This window comes from Emydura macquarii, unplaced genomic scaffold (assembly GCF_026122565.2).
Source record: "Emydura macquarii macquarii isolate MOO-44397 ecotype Brisbane River unplaced genomic scaffold, CSIRO-AGI_Emac_v2 contig_480, whole genome shotgun sequence".
In the NCBI taxonomy this organism is placed as follows: domain Eukaryota; kingdom Metazoa; phylum Chordata; order Testudines; family Chelidae; genus Emydura; species Emydura macquarii.
In genome coordinates, this window is record NW_027130617.1 from 13,580,167 (window position 1) to 13,603,962 (window position 23,796).

Consider the following 23,796-nt stretch of genomic DNA (forward strand, 5'->3'; position numbering starts at 1 on the left):
TGCAAACCATCTCTTTGTGTTAGGTGCCTATGCTGTTTTAGCAATGGAGTGGGGCTTGGAAGAGGACCAGCTGCCTCATCACTTTGAGCCCAGTGAGTAGGGTACTCACCTGAGATGCGGGAGACCCCTAGTTCAAACCCCCACTCCACCTTAAGGGAAGAGAGGATTTGAACAGGGGTTTCACCTCTGGTGATTGTTGTAGCCACTGAGCAATGGATATTCTGATGTGGGGCTTTTCCACTCTGGATAAATTAATTTTTTTAAAAGTCACAGGAGCAGGGGAATTGGTTCCAGGGTCTCCCACTTAGGTGAGTGCTCCGACCATCAGGCCACATAATTGCATTTTCTCTCCTCCTCCCTGCAATGATCCATTATTTATTTTATCCAAAATAGACGAGTTCCAACAGAGGAGACTGAGGGAGCCCCACATTAGACTATCCTATAGGCTGTAGCCCAGTGCACTCATATGAGAGGTGGCAGATCCCTGCTCAAATTCCTTGAGAGGAACTTGTGATGTGGCAGATCCCTACCCCACTTAAGTGAGCACCCTAACCACTGGGCTAAAAGTTATGAGGGAGCTTGTCTAATGTAAATTTGCCTATAGGAGCCCAATCTGGTAAGTGAGTGATTGTGTTACCTTTCACACAATCTGGCCTGCTGTATAGTGGATGGAGCCTCTTTTAAACTTAAACTGCCAAGGAACCAAAATGGCATCAGAGGATTGGCAGAACTATAGAAAAACCCTCATCACACCTCCTATGTGTCCAATGCTTCCTATGCTGGAAGCATAATATAAGAACTGGTGTCAACTGTAGGGCATCCCAAGGTCTTGTATCTTGAGTAGTCTTCCCAGAGTCAGATATGCTAAGTTTATGACCAGAATGTGCTAGTATGGCTGCTTTTTGTAGCACCACAACATCATGTGGGAGAATCTGTCCACTGTACCTCCAGGATCAAATGAGAGTCCAAATTTACATAAAAAAATGAGCTAAGCAACTAATTATAATATTGCCATGTGCCTGGGATAAAACCAATCCTGAATCAGATTGACAGATGAAGGCCTCCAATGACTACTTGGAAAAAGCTGGTACTTGTTATGTACTAGTGATCTTCATGCATCAGTATTCAGACTTGCTGGTAATGGCCTCAGAGGTTTGTCCAGTATACTTTACATGTCTCGTGGCTTTAATCCAAGGATTTCCAGGTTCCTCAAAAAATAATGCATTAGCCTCATCACTCTAGGGATTTGTAAGAGAACTTTAATAACAAATGCTTCTTGTTGAAGACCTAATCCTGAACTTTTTGTGCAGGCAAAATTCTCTTGAAGTTAGTGGACTCAAGTCTGGTTAAGGAGTTTGGTGTTGCCCTTCTGAATTATTTTAGGTGACCTTTTAAACAATTACATGGTTATAGTATACATTCAAACTGATCTTGATTAGCTTTTTCAGATGTAGCAGTCTAGGCACCATCAAATTCAGTTTGACTGACTATTGTTTTGATTTAGTACTTACTACTGCGCAACATATCGGTTGGAAATCATGCTTATGAGACGAGAGGAGCAGAACAGACACCTATGGAAATCTGTCAATATTTCTACAAGAGAGGAAGCATCTGTCCTGGAAACGACACCTTTGATATCGACCCAGACATTGAAACTGGTGAGACACCTACCTTATCTCTTTTTCTTAACTCTCTTTATTTATACTCAGTAAACTTTTTTGTTTTAAAGTTTTCCAAAACTACTCAGTATTTTGTAGTTGTATTAAACAGTCATGGAATTTACAAATCTAAAATGTTTCTCTTCTTGCATAATGTGTGCTGGATTCTCTGGTCAGATAGTTTCTTTAAACTTCTATTGTAACCTATCATTTGTGAAACATGTAAAGCCTTGTAATGTTTCTAAAACAATTACTTGTGATTCTAATACTTTTATGTTGAGGAAAATAGCACTAGCATTAGCCAATGCTTTTGGTATGGCATCCATCACCATATTATGTTAGCCTCTTGCATTTATTAATGCAATTACGAACATTCCTGTGAGGTAAGGAAGTAAATAACCAGTCTTAATTCTTTGAGTGCCTTAGGTCAAGAATGCATTGAGTTGGTGTGCAAGGAAGTCAATATTCTTGCAAACAGATCTCTAAAATGACTGACCCATTTGAGAGAGATTGCTATTTTGATTACTTCAGTAAATAGCTTTTATGCACGCTTAAGGAAAGGAGTTTAAAACAAATTAACCTGACACTTAATCCATCTGGTATCCGTTGTTTGTGCTGCTTTCTTCATGACAGACTGTTTCTATGTTGAGCCAATGATGCCTTTGGAAAACAGAACACTCGGAAAGCACAAGTTCAATTTCACACTGGATTTCCATAGGTGAGGTGGAATATCGGGGGGGGGGGGGGGTGTGTGTGTGTATGTGAGAGAGAAATTCCTCTATTATGAAAAGCTAATTCAAAATTTTGCCTTCCAGACTTGTAACAGTGCAGCTTAGCTTTAAACTGAAAGCAATCAATCTCCAGACAGTTCGTCACCATGAGCTCCCAGACTGTTATGACTTTACTTTGACAGTAAGTGGATGCCTCAATATATTTTCTATTTGCCATAGTAATTCTTATTGATTTGCATATGTTGATATATTCAGTATAATACACGCACTATGAAAACATCTTTAAAGATGGTTGGGCACTAGCAATTAGTTATTATGGGTGGGTGGGTGGAAGGTGGTGCTATAGCTTACAATAGCCTATAAATAGTTGAAGGTTGGTGTTGTGGGAGCCACAAAACATTTGCCAACCTAGGTTGATAGGCCTTCCTGTTAAACCATTAATCAGTGCTACCAGACAGCAAGTATAAGAAATTACACCTCTGCTTTTGAGCACACTAGAAGTGTATTCCCCTTCTCTCTAAATAGGCCCTTCTAAGAATGGTTCTGCGCAGTTCAGAGTACAATGGGATTGTAATTTAAATTGACTTAATTTATGTTCCAACAAATAGAATTGAGTAAATTCCTAGCAAATAACTAATCAGACTTTACCTTTTTCTGTTGCATATTTATGTACATAAATTTGAGTATTATCTTAATTGGAAATTATTTCCAAGCTTTGTAATTTTCATCCTATATGAATAAGATTATTCTTTTATGGGTCATTGTTAAATGTATGTAAAATTTCTAAGCTTTTTATGTAAGCACCTGTAACTTTATACAAAATCACTGTCCTTCACACAGATAGTATTTGATAACAAAGCACATAGTGGAAGAATTAAAATAAGTCTGGACAATGATATTGCCATCCGGGAATGTAAGGACTGGCATGTTTCTGGATCAAGTAAGTAACAATTAAGTTAAAATACTTAGACATTTCTGGGTGCCTTTAAAATCTTGTCATGTTAATACAAGGTTCATCCGCTCTGCACAGGGTTGTATTGCATCTTCTCACCCTCTTTCATTTTTGCTTGCCAACTAAGATGAGTTTATGTAAAAAGGTGTCAACAGAGTTGGTCTCAAATTTAGGTGTTATAGGGAATCTCTTTGCTCATAAATCTAACATTTGAACTTTCACCTGAAATTTTGAAAATCCAAACATGTAACTGTTCTTTAGGACCTTGATTGTCAAGGAGGAGCACTCAAGGAAGATAAGGCCATTGCGGAGAAGCTAAACGAATTATTTGCATTGGTCTTCAATGCAGAGGATGTGAGGGAGATTCCCATTCATTTTAGGTGACAAATCTGAGGAACTGTCCCAGATGGAGGTGTCCGTAAAGGAGGTTTTGGAACAAATTGATATATTAAACAATAAGTCATCAGAACCAGATGTTATTCATCCGAGAGTTCTGAAAGAACTCGGATGTGAAATTGAAGTACTAATAACTGCGGTATGTAACCTATTGTTTAAATCTGCTTCTGTACCAGATAACTGGAGGATTGCTAATGTGGTGCCAATCTTTTAAAAAAAGGCTTACTGACCTGTAATTGCCAGGATCGCCTCTAGAACCCAACTTCAGCACCAGGCAAACTGATTGAAACTATGGTACAGAACAGAATCATCAGACACACAGATGAACATGATTTGTTGGGGAAGAGTCAACACTGCTTTTGTAAAGGGAAATGTTGCCTCCCTTATCTATTAGAATTCATTGAGGGGTCAACAAACGTGATCCACTGAAAAAGGTGATCCACTGGATATAGTGTACTTGGTCTTTCAGAAAGCCATTGATAAGGATCCTCACCCAAGATTCTTAATTAAAGTAAGGAGTCATGGGGTAAGAGGGAAGGTCCTTTCATGGATCAGTAACTGGTTTAAGACTGGAAACAAGGGGTAGGAATAAATGGTCTGCTCTCCCGAATGGAGAGGTTAATGGTGAATATTGAGCTAAACATAGGATGAATGCTGTTCAACATCTTAGGGGGGAAAAAAGGCTAAATAATTTATAAAGAATGAGGTGGCAAAGTTTGCAAACTATACAAAATTACTTAAAGAGCAATCCAAAGCTGACTGTGGAGAGTTTCAAAGAGATCTCACAAAACTGGATGCCTGGACAACAACATGGCAGATAAAATCCAGTGTTGATTAATGCATATTGAAAAACATAATCCCAACTATACATATAAAATGATTGGTCTACTTTAGCGATTGCCACCCATGCAAGAGATTTTGGAGTCCTTAAATGTGTGTGTGTCTTCACACCACTACTGTCCAAAATGTGCAGTGGTGGTCAAAAAAGATGATGATTTTAGGAATCCTTAAGAAAGGGATAAATACGAAAAAATCACAGTCCCACTATATAAATCCCTGGTATGCCCACACCTTGAATACTGCATGCGGTTCTGGTTGTCCCATCTAAAAAAGATCCATTTAGAAATGGAAAAGGTACTGAGACAACAAAAATGATTAAGGGTAGGAAACAAATTCCATATGAGAATAGTTTAAAAAGACTGGGGCTGATCAGCTTAGAAAAGAGATGACCAGCAAGGGATATGATAGAGGTCTATAATGTTATGAATGGTGTGGAGAAAGTGATTAAGGAAATGATGGTGTTTACCCCTTTGCATAACACAAGACCTGAGGGTCACCCAATGAAAGTAATAGGCAGCAGATTTAAAACAAAGGAAGTACTTCACACAATGCATGGTCAACCTATGGATGCTGGGACAGGATGGATAACTTTACAATTGCCTTTGTTCCGAGGGAATGAATAGAAAATCTGGCATTGGCCACTGTCTGAAGACAAGATACTGGGCTAGATAGATCATTGATCTGACCCAGTATGGCCATTTTTATACACTGCTGGTCTTTACATTCTAAAAAAAAAGTATAAGTCTGCCAAAGCTGAATGATGGTGGTAATAAGTAAAGTTACATCACTTTAATTCTAAGATGTTCAAATGCAGCATCCAGTAAGTTTCCTCACCTGTGTTAATATGGAGTGGCTAGAAATACACCTACATGTTGTTAGCATTTGTAACTGACCATATGAAGGATTTGATTTCAACTGAAATCAAGTTGTGATGCACAGTACTATTCACACCAATGGTATTTGGACAACTATAATATAAGTACGTACTTCAGATAAACGACTTGGTACAGGGATTGTCTTGTACAGCATCCATCACAATTTAGAATTTAATGACTATTTCAAACCAATGTTAGGGTTAGTATATTTTGGAGCTGGTCAAAACATTGTTTTGAAACTGTTTGATCAGAAATCGCCTTTCTTGAAACCAGAAACTTTCAATCAATGGCTGCCTTGTCTATTTAATTTTTTTCTCCTCTCCCTCCTGCCCCATTTTTGTCACTAAGGACTAGTCTACATTTAAAACTTACAGCTGCACAACTGTTTTGGTACAGCTGTGCTGCTGTAAGGGCACTTGTGGAGCCATGTTATGTTGACAGGAGCGAGTGTCTGCTACCGACATAGCGCTGTCCATACAAGTGCTCATGCTGCCAAAACTTGTGTTGCTTGGGGGGGGGGAGGGGGAGTGGCTTTTTCTTCCCATCCCAAGCAACAACGTTTTGCCGGCATAAGTGCTAGTGTAGACAAGACCAAAGTCCAGTAGGATTAATGAGATCCAGGTTTTTCCTTTTCCACTTTCACTCTTTGGAAGAATTCCAAAATTTTAAAAAAAAAAAAAAAAAAAAAAAAAAAAAAAGTCAATGGCAAAAAGAGAAATTTGTGGGTGGGGTAGAAAATTGGGGGAAGGAGTGTTTTTAAAGGAGGGAGGAGAAAAACCCATCCTGGCCCTCAGTCTATTGCATTCAGTGGAAAAGAGGGAGTGCAGAGGACAATAAAACAAAATGGTTTTAAAAAACACTTCTGTTTTGTGAAACCCTTTTATTTTCACGTTTTTCCCCTCCTACCACTTGCCTTTCACCAGCTGTTCACTAGATGGCATGCTAGCCCCACTGGATTACTTGTGCAGTGCTAAAAAGAGGTGCTTTATATCAGACTTCTGTATGATAATCCATATTAGGATGTGTATATTTGTTTTTTACCACAATCTTCTGGATTGACCAATGTTCTTGTGATGCACATTTTAACAATCTCAAAACTGTGTTGAAACATACTAGCCAAATTACTTGTTTTACAAATCAAACAAAGTAATTTTGCAAAAATTGCTTAAATTGGAGCACATAGCCACCTATGTGGCAGAGACCTTTATATATGCAAAAGCTCAGCATGTATCTTTGAGAGGGTGCAGCTTGAGGTCAGATAGCACTTCAATACCATATTTTAGAGGTATAAATTGATAGCTTGTTTCAAAGCCTACTTGGATTAATAACCAGTTTTAGAGCCTTTTGTGTCTAAAAAACCAACTTCAAATACAAATGCAATTACTAGGATACCTTTTGTGAGAGACATGGGTTGTCTAAAGCAAGCACCGTGGTTTTTAGTACTAGAATTTTAACCAATCAGGAAAAGGCTTATCTGGCTTCAAATACATTTGCTTTATATGAAAACTGTAGGATAAAATGTCTTAACTCTTTAAAAAGCTAACCTAGTTCTGGTGCAAACCTTCACCTGCCTAAATCTGACTGTTTCAAATGGTTAATATAGCCTTTATTAAAGAGTGAACATTGGTGACTTAGAGTAACAGATGTCCAGCACAGCTTATAATACTTGGGTCTTGACTATCTGAGCAGCAGTCATCTGCATTGCTCTGGGAAAGGAAGGATGCCTGGTAATGATTTTGGGTTTTTGTTCTTGGTTTTGTGTTTTGCAGTACAAAAGAATACTCATTACATGATGATCTTTGATGCCTTTGTCATATTGACTTGTTTTGCCTCATTGATCCTCTGCACACGATCCGTGGTTAAAGGAATTCGGCTCCAAAGGGTGGGTATAACTCATCCTCAGGAACGCTTATGAACCTTTCAAACTTAAAGCTTGATTGTAGCCGCTTTTTCTTTTTTCCCCGCTAGGAATTTGTAAGTTTTTTCCTACATCATTATAAGAAAGAGGTATCTTTTACTGATCAAATGGAATTTGTCAATGGATGGTACATCCTGATTATTGTTAGTGATGTCTTAACAATTGTTGGATCAACACTAAAAATGGAAATACAGGCTAAGGTAAGATGTTCATCTACTAGATAGAAGAAGCAAAACTTTTTTTTTTTTTTTTTTTTTAAATTCCATCCCAGTCTGATTTCTTGAGTATAGCCAAACAATACCCCCTTAAGAAGTTTCAAACCAGTAGGGACCAAAAATAAACAGTTGTTAGGCATTTCATTTCAGGTGAGCGGTGATTGGCCATTAAGGATATTCATTGTTCCAAAACCTAGACACCCATCTGCCTATTCTCTTCACTCTTAATAAATTAACTCTGAAAATATATTTATTTTTATATTCACTGTCCACTCTCCTTTTTCCTCCCAGGTTAGTGCCAGCTATACTTGGTATATCTGGTTTTTTAGTTTAGGAGAGTGTGCATAATGTTCTGTGCACCATAGTACAGTACCTACAACTGTCTTGAGGAAAGGAGGTACTCCTTAAACACTTCACTGCAACTCCAGCTCCCACTCTCTAGCAACTAAGCAAGCATCAGCCATGGTAACCTTCAGCCTGAAAGAGTTATCTGGGATCATCTGTTCTACAATACAGATGGCAAAAGAGATTTGCATCTTCCCCACATCCAGTGTTAGATGTGACAGTCTCTGTTGTGTTTATCTGCTCTAACCAGTTCTTGGGCTACCACTTACTTTGGATCATGGTATTTCCATTTATATCTGAAACTATTTGCTTCCATATTAAAAATAATTTTAACAGATGTTAGAGACAAGGTGGATGAGGTAATATCTCTTATTGGACAACCAAAGTTGATACTTTTCTAATATTTCTTTTGGGGCTTTTTTTTTCCTTTTTTTAAATAGAGGTGCCTATCCCAGGATCTCAATTTCTTAAAAAAAAAAAAAAAAAAAAAAAAAAAAAAAGTGGAACCAAAAAATAGTGACTTTATAACCATGAGCTGTTATGCTTAAGGAGCAGATTTGAATAAGAACACAAATACATAGTTGCCTTTCAAAGTGGAACTGCAGTAAAGGAGAAACAGGAATAGTGAATATATTAACGTGGATGACTGTTGGCCAATGTGTGTAGGTCTTGATAGAATGGAAAACCAGTGAAACACAATGAAATATTAATCAAGGTGTGTGATCATTAGCTTCTAAAAACTGAAGTGTATTTCTCATTAGTAACTTCCTAGAACTGAGGCACTTGTCTGAGCTACTTGTTGATTAGACCTGATTTCTACATAAAGATCTATTTTGCTTGGTCAGAAAAATACACTTATTGGACATTATGGCGATATCTACAAAGTCATGTGTGTGAGATGCACTACACTTATTTAAATGCTTCCTTGTTTTTTCCCTGTATCTATATAATCTATTAGGACTTTGTCTACTAAACAGAATTGGTTTTGGTCGGCATTGAAATGAGAGATTGAGAATTTCAAGGAAAACCAAGCGTTTCTTGGCAGACTTCTGTAGCAATGACAAATCACAGGCTAGCACAAAAGGGGTGACTTCTAGTAACCTGTGTGACTTTAACATTTTGTTCTCTTCTATTTTTTTATATAGAGTCTGACAAGTTATGATGTCTGTAGTATTCTCCTAGGAACCTCCACCATGCTTGTCTGGCTTGGAGTTATTCGATACCTAGGTTTCTTTCAGAAGTATAATGTAAGGATCTCCCGGGATCTCCATGCTGTTGGTATTTATTTTGTTTGTTGTTACTGCACAACTGTAACACACGCCTGGCTGGATTCTAACTGTTAATATTGGTTTCTGCAGCTGCTTATTCTGACACTACGGTCAGCATTACCCAATGTCATTAGATTCTGTTGTTGTGCTGCTATGATCTATCTGGGTTATTGTTTCTGTGGATGGATTGTACTGGGGCCATACCATGTTAAGGTAATGTAATATTTCTGAAAAATTAAATGTAACAAATTAAACTGAATAGAATTCATTCCAAATAAGTGTCTAAAATATAAGCGCTACCTCTTAGCTTCACAATTTCAAAGCTTTTACTAATATGGAAGGCATTTAAAGAATCTAAAGCCTTACCCTTCATAGTCTGCAGGCTGACAAACTACAATGTTTACTTGATCAGACTTTCCTCTCCCCCATTATGAGGATCCTGAATCAGAAGTATGGCCAGACTGACTCCTCCTCACATGTTGGGGCTTTCTACGCAGTGTTTTGAGAAATAACTTGGTCTTGCACATGACAAAACTTCTATCTTTTTCAGATAGTTCTTATCCCCCTAAGAAAAACACAGGCACCAAAATCAGTCTCTCTTCTTGCTGTTAGTTCTCAGGTGAACCAATCTGAATTTGTGTTGAAGACAGAATATATCCAGGCAATAGCTGATTAGCTATCAGTCCATGTTGTCCTACCCCAGTTAGCAATGAGATGCCCTGCACACTCTCCCTTCTGTGCCAGGACCTGCTTGTAGCCCTACTTTTGCTCTGTAGGTCTCTACACAAGGAGTTGATTGGGTTACAGTGCATCATTCTTCTTGTAAAGGGTCTAAGACAGAGGAGGCAGCAATATTCAACTGCTTTGGTTTTAAAAAAAAAAAAAAGACTGCAGCAAACAGAGTAACTAGATGGTATTAAATAATGCGCTTATGTTTTGGTTCCCCCCTCTCCTCTAGTTCCGTTCTCTGAACATGGTTTCAGAATGCCTTTTCTCACTGATAAACGGAGATGACATGTTTGCCACATTTGCAAAAATGCAGCAGAAAAGTTACTTGGTTTGGTTATTTAGTCGACTCTACCTCTACTCCTTCATCAGCCTGTTTATCTATATGGTGCTAAGTCTTTTCATTGCACTGATCACAGATACATATGAAACAATTAAGGTAGGCATGATCTCTTTTTCTCTGGTTCAGAAGAAAAAATGCAAGAATGGTTTGCATGTTCAACTGTGATTACTACAAAACCCATAGAATAATACTTGTATTGGTCTTTTGACAGAAGGCACACGTGCTCTCATTGACATAAAATTGTCTGCTGTCCACGAGATGTATATATTGCTGTTAACATGATTAGCAAAGACTTGAGTACTTTAGTGCTGTTGTCAATAAATGTAACTGCCTTGTAATTAAAGTTGAAATATGAATAAAATTTACAGAAACTTTTTTTTTCTACTGAAAATTCTAATGGAACTTTCAGCAGACAGTTGATCTCACTGGCTAGACTTTTTATGATGTATTGCAAAGCATTGAGGCAGACAAAGTAATGTACAATAACTTAGAGCATAAATCTATAACTTTCTCTCCTGAAAATATTAGTGATCAAAGCTTTTGGAAACTAACACAAGGAAGAGTCTGACTAAAAGAATGAAAATAGTTTTTACAGATTCTCTATCCACCTTGCCCTAATTTTACACAACCCATCTGCTTTCCTATCCCAAACTTTCTATTTAAATGATGAACTCAGTATTTCTGTACAATGTCTACTGCACTTCAGAATGTCCAGTCTCCTAAACTCAGTTTTTACACAATTGTGTGCTGTGTTGTGAGAGGAAGGATTTAAATCTTAGCAAGATTATACACAACAATTCAGCTTTGTATTGTAACTAAGTGACCTAAATTTTCAGAATTACCAGCAAGATGGCTTTCCAGAGACGGAACTCCATGCATTTATATCACAATGTCAAGATTTACCAAACTCTGGCAGCTACAGATTAGAAGAGGAGAGTCCTGTGTCGATCTTCTGTTGCTGTAAAGGGTAGGCATCTGACTGAATTTGCCTGCCCCTTATTTATTAAGTATCCCAATAACTTAAAGTCTTCGTGAGGTATGGTATATCAGAAATACTTTTGCAGTAAAGAACTGAGTATCTATCTGGATTTCTAATGTTTTACAAGTCCTGCACTGTCATACAGATCAGCTATCCTCTTATTCAACTGGATTATGTTATGAAACTGCTTTTTGCAGTAAGATGTCTTGTCTTAAATTTGGAGCCTTGAATAACTTTGGAATCAAAGCAGCTATTCACACTAATGCAATAGATGACTGTCCTGCTCTAGTGGCCAGACCAGAGTTTGTCTGCTATTACCTCTAAATAATGGACCAAGCTCTTTAATTCAAAGAAGGGTGCCTGCTGTTTGGATTCAGAGATTACATGTTCCCCACAGATGTCCTGTCCAATGGAGGTGTTTAAAATTGGTGGCCCGTAGAGGAATTTGGATTGTAAAATCTGTAGTGTCATCTCAGGAATATTAATAGAATGTCTTACCTGTTCTGTGAAAAAGAAATCTCATATTTAAGTCTCTGTACCACCTTACTGAGTAATTCAGTCACTTGTATGTTATCTTTCTGCTTCCAGTAGTATCTCCCAAATCAGTCATTAAGGAATGGGTCTGATTTATTTTGAAGACTCCATGTTAACTACATCAAGTTTAAAATTACTTTCCTGCAAATAGCTGATCACTTTCTTTCTTGAAGGTCCTAAGGAAGATATTTACATTCCCACGTTCTTGTATGTGAGACTCTTTAAAACAGCACAATAATCTCAAGAACTGGATAGAACAAGTTGATGGAAAATTCCTGAACTTAAAGCTGAAACATCCTTCTCTCTAAGCCTGTTTTTACAAATTTCTGTAACTTGAACCTGTGACTAATCTCTAGTTTAGGTTGTATTTTTCTAAGTGTATAGCTCTAATTGTCTCAATAAACCTAGTTAGAATTGCACTGGAATGCAAAGGGCATTATGAAACTAGCTGTGCACAGCGATCTGGCTAGACTATCCAATAATATTTCTACAACAGAGTCTAAAGTTAAACAGCTGGACAATGGCAACTCCAAACACAGACTGGTCCTCAACACTACAGGCATTATGTAGGGATTAGCATCCATTTATTTTACTGAGTTACAGCACTCCTTCCCAAAGGCTTTTGATTCCTTCAGATTTTCTATTTACCTCTAGTATTAATAAAAACAAACCCAAAACTGAGTTTTAGTAAAACATATATTAGATAGACTGCAGCCGGAGAATGTGTAATGGATTAACATAAATGTTGCTGTTCAGATCGGGCTCGGAGCATCAACTAGCAGATATCTGTACAAACAAGTCATACCACCTGACATGGCTGGCAGTCTCTTCTCAGAGAGGCCAGAGTATATAGTCAGGGATCGGGCAAGTGTGGTTGAAGTGTGGTAGGGGAGCTGCAAGGGAAAACCTTACATATCTTATTACACACACACACAATGGGGTAGGACCAGGCACCTAGCCTTTCACTTTTCTTAACAGAATGCTGTTTGAAGTGGGTTTTTTGTTTTAAGAAGAAAAGTGAGGTAAGGAAGAAAATAAACATAATCAAAACAAAAGCACTTTCAAAATATCCATTTTTATTTAAATGTTTCCTCTAATACATAAGTCCTCAGACTATTTCTGGAGTCCTAAATTTGATTTGTGGGGATTTTGTCTCCCAAATATTGGCAAGTGGCTATTTGACTGACCTATTACGGGGCTGCTGCAGTCAGAAAGGTCCTCTGTGGAGTTGTGTTACAGTACTTCAAAGATTTCAATTCTGATCTACTAAGCAATCAAACCTCTTGCTTTGGAACCCCATTTTTATAGAAGCTTTATTCTCTATAACCTGTTCACCGAATAGAAAAATAGAGGAGCATATTTTAGATTGCATGTGTAAGCAATAATACTATACATGTAGTAAAAGGTGCAGTGAAATGTTTTTATATATTATGTACAAACTTGGAAGACACTAAACATTCTGTCTGAATGTTTACTTTTTGTAGGAATGTGCTGAAATAAATACTTGCAATTGAAGTGGGTCTTGAGTCAATAAGTACTAACTTTAAGATGTCAAGTTTTTAATCCATCTTTTTCATGAGTGGTATCCTACTTTTGGCAAGGATTAAATATTGGACTGTTTGAGATGAATATTTAAACTTTTGTTTGGAGCTAGTGTGGAGTCTGTACCAGATTAGTTTTCATTTATTTATTGCTCTTTCTCACTGAATTATTACATCATCTTCATCTTTCTTTGGTTTTCTGGTGTAAAAATCTTCTTGCAGAAGTGGTACTTCCAGTCTAACTCAGCATAGAGGCAAACCAAATGCAATGGGTAGCAGAAATGGGACAGACTGAAAAATTCTCATTAGAAATTTAGGAATTCTTTAGATTAAACAGGTGTTCTACTCACTATTTTAAGATAATAGCTTCTTTATTTCCTCCTAGCACGAACAGACTAGATGTCCCATTTAATAAGGCTTACTTTATCAGTAAGTTGGTACCTTGAATGCCTTGTGGGGAAAAAAGTTCAGGGCTATGCAGACTGCAACTCTTAGCTCCTTGTGGTAAGCACAGGCAAGCATGATGTATGCTTAAAAAGCACTCTCAGCTGGAAAAAAATTTGAAAGGAATGGCATCTGCCATCATAACCTATTGAAAGTGCACCACCTCTCCCAGGTGCTTATTTCCGATCTTTCATCATAAACCCAGATTACAATCTTCTCTTGACTTTAAACTGATCTGTTATACCTTACCCAATTCAGCAAAAAAGAAAAAAAAAAATCTGATTACAATGCAGAGCCCTGTTACTTGTGCTCCAATTATATTAGGGTAGTAAGTAGGGATACATAAATTGGGAGCAGCTCTGCATGATCAATTCTGCAAACAGGCATCCTAGGTTTTAGTATGGAGATGCTGTGTAGCTGTCTTAAAGTTCTGTAGAACCAGCCTCACCTCTTCTGTAAAACACACTGCCTAAAAATTAGCAACACTTTCTCCCAAAATAAAATAAACTCTTATCAAAGTTACCTTTTTAAAGGAGGCAGGGGTTACTAATCCTTACGTAAAGTATGTAGTGAAGCAAAGATTGCAGCAGCAGTGAGCTGGATGTTTTACTTTACAGTGGAGTCCTACTAGTGCTCTGCCTGTATCCACAACTCACTCTGATTAAAATATGAAGAGGACAATAAACTTAGTCCCGTGCCTCTGGAACCAGTGCTGAAAATATTAAAAACATTTGATGGGTTAGAGCCCAGATCCTCGATCCTATTTAGAGCCCAGATCCTATGTAGATGCCTAACTCCTGTTGCTTTCAGTGTAAGTTTGGGACCTAAAATATGTTTGAGGATCTGCGCCTTTATACACACATCAAAATGGTCCCTTTTTAAAAAGTTGAGGTATTAGCTTAGAGCTCTTTTGAAGAGAGAATCTTAAAGTCCTGGTGAAGTAGTTTAAAAACTCAGACTTCAAAAGGAAGCTGGGTCCTGCTCTTGGTCCACATCAGAAAGGCCCTCTAGCTCCTACTGTCTGTTTCCTGCTCTTCTCCTGCCCTCAGCTAAAGTTTGTGTAATCAATATTTACTTATTTCTTGTTGGCTGGTCAACTTCAACCAGGGCACTGTGAACTCGACCTGTTTTTTCCTTTCATGTGATTATTTGTGTAAGCTGTTTTGTTTTGTGTGGAGTACTGTAATGGAAAACTATAGTCAAATCAACTAACAACCAGAAGAATATCAAATAAAAATGTAATGGAGCTTGTACTATTCCAACTGCTGGAACCATTAAAATATATCATGAAACACCGTCTGCAATTTTTTCCTTTTAAAAAAAAACTTTGATTTATCAAATAACTTTAGACTAAGTAATGTTTTGATGTTCAAAAAGCTTGGGCTTGAACGTCTCTCACTGACAGCAACAGGGACTGCGAAGTTAATGGGAAACTATACTTAGAGTATTTTAATTGTTCCAGTGTAGCAACCAACAGCAAGACTTTTTTAAATAGGCAGCACCACTAGCTTGGTACTTATTTATAATTGTTTTTAAAAGTTACATAAACCCAAAGCAGGTAGCTTCCCCCTCCTTCTACCCCCCAAAAAAGGACAGAAGAATTAATGAAACAAAAACATAAAGGGCAAATTTGCAGCACATTTAATCTAAGTGAGGCAATAGCTCAAAAAGGATCTTTCATATTGAGACACTATTACACTGGGAGCTTACCATGACTAAAAATTTAGATGTTAGAAGATGGGTCAGACCTGAGTTAGATTCCTGTTACTAACTACTGTATGTTAAATAAACACAACAGGTGGGTTTAACGTTGTATGAACAAAATCATGTTTTTAACCGTAGGGTTATTCAAAACTACCTGACAACATTAAATATGGCATGTCCCCCTCTGCATTGACTGCAAAACTGTTAGTTAACAGGATTCCTCAAGGTCCTGTTTTAATGTGACCTTTATTATGTATATTGCAGCCAAGCCCGGGAGGCCTAGTCACAGACCACATCCCCCTGTGCTAGGCATAGCACCAACCCAGAACAAAACATGGACCCTGCCCCAAAGAGCTCACAATTGCAGTTTGTCTTTATTGAAGTATTTGCTCCTGGTTTTCCCCAAAACTGGACTCCTATCCATACATGCAACTGTCTAGCTCAAATTAAGTGGTACTTTGAACTGGACCTAGTTAGGCCAGCTCTACATTAAAAAGTTAGGTTGACCCAGCTATGCTGCTTGGGGGTGTGGATCACACCCCTAAGAGACTTAGTTAAACCCACCAAACCCTGGTCATGACAGTGCTAGGCCGCAGAAAAATCCTTCTCTCAAGCCAGCTCCCAGCTCTTGGGGAGGTGGATTAAACACCATGATAGAACCCCTCCTGTTGCTGCAAGGACTGTCTACACTCAAGTGCCACAGTGGTACAGCTGCTGCAGCATTTGCTAGTGAAGACATAGCTTTAGCCAATTAGCTCCACTGGAGACAGAGCCAGCAGCCGGAGTTACCACACTAAGGCCTTGTCTACACCTGATGTGGCTGATGTCCACACTACCCTCCTGGGGTCGGTGGAGTGTGTCCTCACCAGGAGCACTTCCACTGACCTAAGGGGCAGTGTGGGGAGCTGAGCTCCTGATCTAGCAGCCCACTGGCAGGAATCCCACAGACTCCCTGGCTCCTGGTGGGCTGCCTTCACCCTTCCCAAGCAGCCAGGAGTGGGGGTCCAGATGGCTGTGGCGACCAACTGCTCAGCGCAGGGGGGACGACGACACACTGTCAATTTCTCTGTGCCACTGGAGAAGGACAGTCCCACTGCAAAGGTAAGGAACACAGCTGCATTGCCCTAAGCCGCCATACATCCTACCTCTCCTTGAGGTGGTTTTATTAGAGCAGCACAGCAGAGTTACATTGTGGGAGCAGCATTTTAGACTGTGTCTTCACACTGAGGTAAGCTGACTTTTGTCAACAAAACGCTCTAGTGTAGATGGGCCCCTACTCCAAGGGCTCCATGTGGCCGCAGGGCTGGCTGCAGTGCGGTTACTCACCCTGCTCTCCTAGGGCACCCAGCTGCTTGGCTGGGCGGACCTTGCCACGGGGAGCCGCCGTTTTGAACCGCCAGTTGGCAGCCCCAGACCAGACCTAGTAGCGCCAACTCGACGGCTCTGCTGCGGGCAGTGGGGGGTTGAGCCTGTTTAAGGTGCAGGCAGCCCGCGCCGTGGGTCCTGGGGGTGGGGGAGCGGAAATGAACACACAGCGCCGCTCCCTCCTTCCCAATCCCGCCAGGCAGGTTTGCAATTTAGGAGCGGCACGTGGCTGCCCTGGGAAACAACGACCCCCCGCAGCCGCCCGCGGCGCCGACCCTTCGGTGCGCCGCCAGCCCCGGCGGAAAGGCCCTGCTTTAAAACCAACGCGCGCCCGGCCCGGGGCTGGGTGTCAGCGCCGCCGCCAGGCCAGGGGGACGCTCCGGCTCTGCAGCCCCGCTGCCCGGCCAATGCCCGCCAGGGCTGCAGCCGCCGCGCGTGTGCCGGGCGCCGGGGCTGCCGGGCTCGCTCCGCACCGGGCACCTCCTCCCCTCCCCGCCTCGCCCGCTCGGGGCGCCACGTGACGGCGGATCCGGCTGCGGCGCCTTAGCTCGGCGCTGCCCCCAGCCCGGCCGGCGGCGGCTGCATGATGGGTCCCGCGCCCCGCTGCCAGCGCGCAGCTCCGGGCAGCAGCGGCCACGGCGGGGCCCCGCGGCTGGCGTGCGCCATGGACCTGTCGGCGGGGTACCTGGCCAGGGGCCGGACGCTGGTGACCAGGTGAGCGCGGAGCGAGCGCTGCCCCCGTGCACCGCTGGGGGGGGCCGGGGGTGTCTCTGGCGGCGGGGGGGCAGGGTCACAGGAGCAAACTAGGAAGAGCCTCCTTGAAAACAGTCCCGTTCTTCAGAGGGCTGGTGGGCACCCATCGCCCCCCCCTGGCTCTCACCGAGGGGAGCCGCAGCAGCAGCAGCTTCTGTCGGGGGGGAGGGGGAGTCGGTTTCCTCTTCTGACTTTTACATACAAGGTCGGAGGTTCAGGCTTTAAAATCCCCCCCAGCCCCGCAGCTTCCCTCCTCCCCCTTCCCCGCCCAGTGCCTGGGGCTCGCGGAACAAACCCGAGCAGGCTGCTGGTGTTTGCTCTGGCGCTGCTCCCGGGACGTGGGAGCCCCTTGCAACGTCCCAAGTTTCGCTGTCACCAGCTGAACGTGCTGCTGCTAGTAAAGGAAACGCGAAAGGGAGGAGAAACGAAACCTGTGTGGCTTTTGTAACCCCAAGTAGTGCTAGTAGCGGGGATAAAGCAATTATCTTTAAGTGGATGTTTTGCGGGGTGGGTGGATATATTTTAATTGGCATTTTGCGGGACCGTGGGCCTGGCTTTTCTGTCACTTGTGCTGTTGTAAGGCAGTTTGGAACCAGCTCAAGAAACGTGCGCGAGAGATCGGAATCAAGCCCTCAGCCTGCAGATGACACAAGTCCCCTGGAGCTGGCTAGGTGCTCTGACATTTATTTCTCTGGGCAGCCCAAGGCATTTGAAATTCTCCGAAAGACAGAAAGTTAGGAGCAATGCAAAGGGCTTTTAATGGTCTAGGAATTGCAACTAAACGGCAGCAGTAACAACAACAAAAGTTTTCACCCCGTTTATTTTTAACCTAGTGTGTTAAATTTCTTTCCTTAAACAGTGTATGGCTTCTGCTAGAGCAGCTCTGCCCATTGCATTGTTTGCTTCCATATACTGCATCCATCCAGGCTCAGTCCCATGGCCCTTACCCATGGTTGTATTGCTGCAAGATTCAGCTCAAAGCAGCTTCTCATTTGTGGTTGAGAAGACCAGCCAGTGCTGTGTTAGGTACTTATTTGGGGCTTGGTGGAAACCACTGTTTTCTCTAACACTGAAGAACAGAGTTTGTGTCTTTGAGTGTAATATTTTCAGTCATGAGATAGGTGGCCACCTCTGTGTCTGTGTTGCTAATGCACAGCCACAGGAACCTTTGGATCCAGTAATTCCTCTTCCAGGAGGATGTTCACAGTAGTTCAGTTTTTTTCACTATTTAGGGTCAAATATACAGTGACAGAGGGTTAAAGCAAGCTAATTAAAGTGTGACAATGTGTCTCGAGACACTTCTGTTTTATTCTGCAGACATTAAAACTGCAATTAGCTTAGGCCCCATCTTCCCCAGGTTTTGTCACACTGTCTTTAAAACTTCCAGCTAACATTTTTGAAAAAGGTGAAACGTTCCTTATGTTCATGCAACACCGTTACGGACCATATTACAATTGTGTCCAAAACCCATTCTTGGATCCTGGCAAGGGTGATCTCAGATTGATACAGTTGTCTGCAACTGTCCAGGCTGAGCTTGTCTACATTGTAACATGTTATCGTGTTCAAACATGACTGAGAAAAGTTGAATTATTTGATACAATAGTGACTGACTGAGCGGCCTTCCTAGATCAGGGGAAATAGTGACTAGCTGCATTTAATCACAGTTATCTGTCATTGAACCTGATTTACCTTGGATGAAACTAACCATTCAGTCATGGACACTTCATCTCTGTGTGTCAATTTCCCCAGATGTATTGATGAAAAGTGCTATAGAAGAGGTAGGTGTAATCACTGTTGTTATAGTTAGCATCCTGTAAGCGTATCTACATTTTTCATAATTGTGTTTGAACATGGTAAAATTTTGTAATGTTGACAAATCTATTTGTGCTAGACTGACCCATGATATGTGTGTGTGTGGGGGGGGGGGGGGAGGAGGGTGTTAAAGTCACTAAGCACAGTACTTCTTAGCATGGCAGTATTTAATAACAAGAGGACAGTCATGTTGAAACATAAGGGTAGAAAACAGGAGACATGAGTTTTATTTCTGACTGAGGCCTTGTCTACATTAGCACTTATGTCAGCAAAACGTTTGTTGCTCAGGGCTGTACAAAAATCACACACCTCTGAGCAACATAAGTTTTGCCAGCATAAGAACTCATATAGCCACGTTATGTCAACAGGAGAGAGCTCTCCTGTCGACATATTAAAACCAGCTGAATTAATGGTGGTAGCTATGTCGGTGGGAGAATGTCTCCCACAGACGTAGTGCTGTGCATACGAGCACTTAGGCTGGCAGAAGTTATGTTGCTCAGGGGTGTATGTGGTTTTTCACACCCCAGAGCAACAAAGTTTTGCTGACATAAGTGCTACTGTAGACAAGGCCTGATGCAGAACTACCTGTGAGACTTTGAGCAAAATCTCTTTGTATGTAGATATGACCTTGATTTTGGCTGTATTAAAATGCATGTTGTTCAAATGAGACCACCTTAGCAAGCGATTGAGGCCAGTCTATATTTTTGACCTGTCCCCATCATTATTTACCATTCCATCAATTTTTGTGTCATGTACAAATTTCAGCAGTGATTTCATGTCTCCAACATAATTGATAAAGATATTGGATAATAGTGGGCTAAGAATGGAGATCCCTGTGAAACCTCATTAAAAGCACCCTCCATAGTATGATTAACCAATTTTAATCCATGGTCTTTACTGATTTTTGCATAGTGCTATTTTTTTATCTGTAATCATGTCGGACTAAGTCAAATGCCTTTCAGAAGTCTAAGTATATAATGTCAACATGGTTACTTTTATCAACCAAATTTGTGATCTTAAAAAAAAAATTAATTCTTTATTAATTGCATTCTGTATCTGTCATTCTAAGATTTTGCCTAGGATCAGCATCCATTCCCTTTGTAAATATTGGTATGAGATTAACTTTTTCCAGTTCTGTGGAATTTCCTCATTGCTTCTAAGCTCATTTAAAAAAAATTAACATTAATGTTTCAGTGAGCTCTTCAGCCAATTCTTTTAATACTCTTGGGTGCTAATTACCCAGTCATGAACACTTAAAAACATGTAATTATAACATCTACTGTATAACATCCTCCCTAGTAAGTATTTCACTAACACTGTAATATATGAATACTTCATCATGCTTTTTTCAAAATACAGAGTAGGAATGCATATTGAATATGTCTGCCTTTTCTTCATCATGATAGACAAATTTACCATCTTTATCTAGTATTGGACCTGTGCCATTGCTATGATTTCATCTGTTCCTGATGTATTTTGAAGACTTCCTTGTTATTTTCCTTAATGTTATAAACCAGCAGTTAGGAAATACTTTCAGCTTCCCTTATCAATTGTCTGTATCAGTAGAAATCTGTAATGATTAGGGCTAAGGATTATTGGGTGGAAAGGGCTGCAAAAGAGTGAAAGTGCTATTATTAGTCAGCCTGAATTTTTTTAAAAATAGGGTTTTTTGTTTTGTTTTACATTCAGCTATCTCCAAATAGTATGTCCTGAAGTTTTAAAGAAATATTAATTGAAAATATATCCTGTTGATGTTTATAAGGCTCTTTTTAATAACTGACTATATACAGAGTGCTGTCAAACTGAAAAAAACAATTTTTTCCCCTAATTACTATATCTAAAAGCAATCTTTAGGTGTTACTTGTAATTACACTAGGTATACTTTTTCAGGCAGAAATGTGTGTTTTCATGTTGATTTTTCCCTTTAACCACTTTTCTAACATGGTGAAAACTAGCCCAGTTTGATGCCTTGTTTTACTTAGGGAAACTTTAAAATTAGTTTTTCTGATTTTAATTTTTCACCCTGATTTTTCTGAAACTTTCTTGGCGTTTTTGTAATTCTATTGGACTTCTTCCCCTGTTCCTCCCACACACCTTTTTTATTGAACCATAAAAGCAGTCACTGTGTAATACACACAACCTTTGGGCTTCAGTGATTAAAAACTGTTTTTACGTACTTAGCTGGGAGTGGTACTGTACTGCTCTTCTAGGGTCTTGAAAATTACTTATGCACTCTTGTTTTTATGAGAAGAGGGTTGGTTCTGCAAATCACATGAGCTTCATGGGGTTACACTTCATGCAACATACAGTACATCGTAGAGTTCAGAACCGTAAGTACACTATATACTGAGCATAGACTAGGTCAAATGAATATCAGATATGAATGAATGCATGTTTGAAAACTTTAAATGTATATTTTCAAGTGTCAACCAAAACTGGGAAACTGCTATCCTGATATATAACTCTGGATATTGGAAATATTTTTCTGAAAGTCTAATGGAAGAAAGAGAACAAGTTACATTTTTATAACTATTTTCAAATGAAATTGTCTTAAATTAGGGAAAAGAATGTACAAGTTCAGTCCAGATCTTCAAGACTTGAACAGGAAATCAGCCCTTCTTCATTTGAAATACAGGCAAGAAAGTGTGAGAGGAGAAATAGAAGGAAAAGTTTCTAATTTTTTTTCACTCCACTTCTAGAAACTGACGTAAACTGAATATGTACATCCTGTTTGTTTAAACTTAAAACATGAGATGTTTGGTTTTTACAGTGAATTTATTGCTTGTCAAAAATGCCTCACTGATGGACCTGTACACTAAAAATACACTCATTTACAGGAAGTGAAAATGCAGGTTTTCCCACACTGCCTTGTCAGTGCGCTTCAAAGCCTAGATCTTTAGCCTCTGAGTACTTTTTTGTGGCATTTTAAGGGTAAAGGAAGAGTGTGGTTTTATATAAACAAAAGGCTTCAAAATGTTTAGATTTAATGAATAGATATTTCTAAAAACTGCTTATTGATATGTATAGTGGATACACATTCCTTTCATTGGGTGGAGGTATTTTGGAGAATAGTCATTTAAATGCTGTTTTGAGATGTTCAGTTGGGATAGCATAGTGTGATGAAATGGTTTGGTAACTACACTGTAATAGAAGAATGTTTCTTCTGTTTTACTAGTAAGAGGGCTGTACAAACTGGAATGAAATTTTTAAGTTAAACAGAGATCTGTGAGATGAATCTGTAATATATGGAAAGTTTCTGCCAAGACATCTTGTGAGTTTCAAATTAATATATTATTTATGGCAGAAGTATGATGGCTCAACCAGATTCAGACCTAGAAGAGGATGCCCTAAAGGAGGATTTGAAGTTTTACTTTATGAATCCATGTGAAAAATACAGAGCCAGACGTCAAATCCCATGGAAACTGGGTTTGCAGATTCTGAAGATAGTTATGGTTACCACGCAGGTAAGAATATAAAATATATAATGTAGGTGGAGCAACAAATCTACGGTCTTGATGTGTTGCTGTCCTTTGGTTATTCTTTTACTATCTAACCTTCCTTCCTGGAATAATTCAGATCAGAGGTGAGGAAAGAGCACTCTAAAACAGTAATTCCCAACCTTTTTTGGCTTGAGGGCCACAAATATCATTTTTACAACCCTGAAGGGCCACCTGTCTATCAACTCATAAAAAATGAACTGATGTATACACTATTAAGGACTACATATTAAAGTAAACATTTTGATGCTACTGTGCTCATTATTACATTAACTATTTTACACCTACAACTTACTCATAGTATGTCACACACTCACAGACAAAGCACTAGTGAAGGTGAGTGACTGTCACTACACACTGAAGCACATAGACTGGCGGCGAAGTCACGGTGGGTGGCCTGATAAGTGCAGGCCAAACCATGAGGCACTGATTTTTAGACTCCTGCCTCTCCTCAAGCATGGTAGGCCCTGGCTGCTCCAGCAGCAGTGTGTCTCCCTCACTCCCTCCATTCTCCCTATTGCAGCCAGATGAAAGAGTTCAGGGAAGAGCTGCCTCCTTACTCATCTCCTGTCCCCCTGGCTGCAGCAGGGAAACTGCAAATTTCCTGTAGCCTGTGCACTCCAACTGGGTCCCTAGGCAGTGGCTCCTTTCTGCAGTCAGGTGGATGGGAAATCAGTGCTCCCCTCCCTCTGGCTCCAGCAGGGACCCCAGCACCTATGGACCCAAGAGGAGCACTTTGCTGTGCTCCCTGCAGCAGCCAGGGAGAGGGGAACACTGCTTTCTTGTCCCCTTAGCTGTAGCAAGGAACCTGCACCCGGTCTTGTAGCCCTGCGTCAGTGTGCTCCACCTGGGTCCTTAGGCAGCAGCTCCCTTCTGCAGCCAGCAGGACGGGCACCGTGC

At 40.4% G+C, this 23,796-nt stretch overlaps 2 protein-coding genes across 10 annotated transcripts in view; both read left to right on the top strand.

Annotated features, from left to right (window-relative positions):
- The window catches only part of MCOLN3 (mucolipin TRP cation channel 3), a 46,384-nt gene extending 33,089 nt beyond the window's left edge, over positions 1-13,295 (top strand). For 5 of the 7 annotated variants that reach the window (XM_067538552.1, XM_067538553.1, XM_067538554.1 and 2 more), the window contains 11 exons: positions 1,505-1,658; positions 2,292-2,376; positions 2,474-2,570; positions 3,230-3,329; positions 7,222-7,334; positions 7,421-7,570; positions 9,076-9,177; positions 9,289-9,411; positions 10,157-10,363; positions 11,104-11,234; positions 11,954-13,295. In XM_067538552.1, the coding sequence (XP_067394653.1) occupies positions 1,505-1,658; positions 2,292-2,376; positions 2,474-2,570; positions 3,230-3,329; positions 7,222-7,334; positions 7,421-7,570; positions 9,076-9,177; positions 9,289-9,411; positions 10,157-10,363; positions 11,104-11,234; positions 11,954-11,960 (1,269 nt within the window). In that variant the 3' untranslated portion in view covers positions 11,961-13,295. Of the gene's footprint in view, positions 1-1,504; positions 1,659-2,291; positions 2,377-2,473; positions 2,571-3,229; positions 3,330-7,221; positions 7,335-7,420; positions 7,571-9,075; positions 9,209-9,288; positions 10,364-11,103; positions 11,235-11,953 lie in introns of those variants that run through there. The other 2 variants (XR_010918082.1, XM_067538558.1) reach the window with 2 other exon arrangements.
- A 3,930-nt stretch (positions 13,296-17,225) lies between these two features.
- MCOLN2 (mucolipin TRP cation channel 2) overlaps positions 17,226-23,796 on the top strand; it is a 33,285-nt gene continuing 26,714 nt past the window's right edge. Inside the window, exons 1-2 of one of the 3 annotated variants that reach the window (XM_067538559.1) lie at positions 17,226-17,548; positions 22,704-22,863. In XM_067538559.1, the coding sequence (XP_067394660.1) occupies positions 17,418-17,548; positions 22,704-22,863 (291 nt within the window). In that variant the 5' untranslated portion in view covers positions 17,226-17,417. Of the gene's footprint in view, positions 17,549-19,250; positions 19,366-21,398; positions 21,730-22,703; positions 22,864-23,796 lie in introns of those variants that run through there. The other 2 variants (XM_067538560.1, XM_067538561.1) reach the window with 2 other exon arrangements.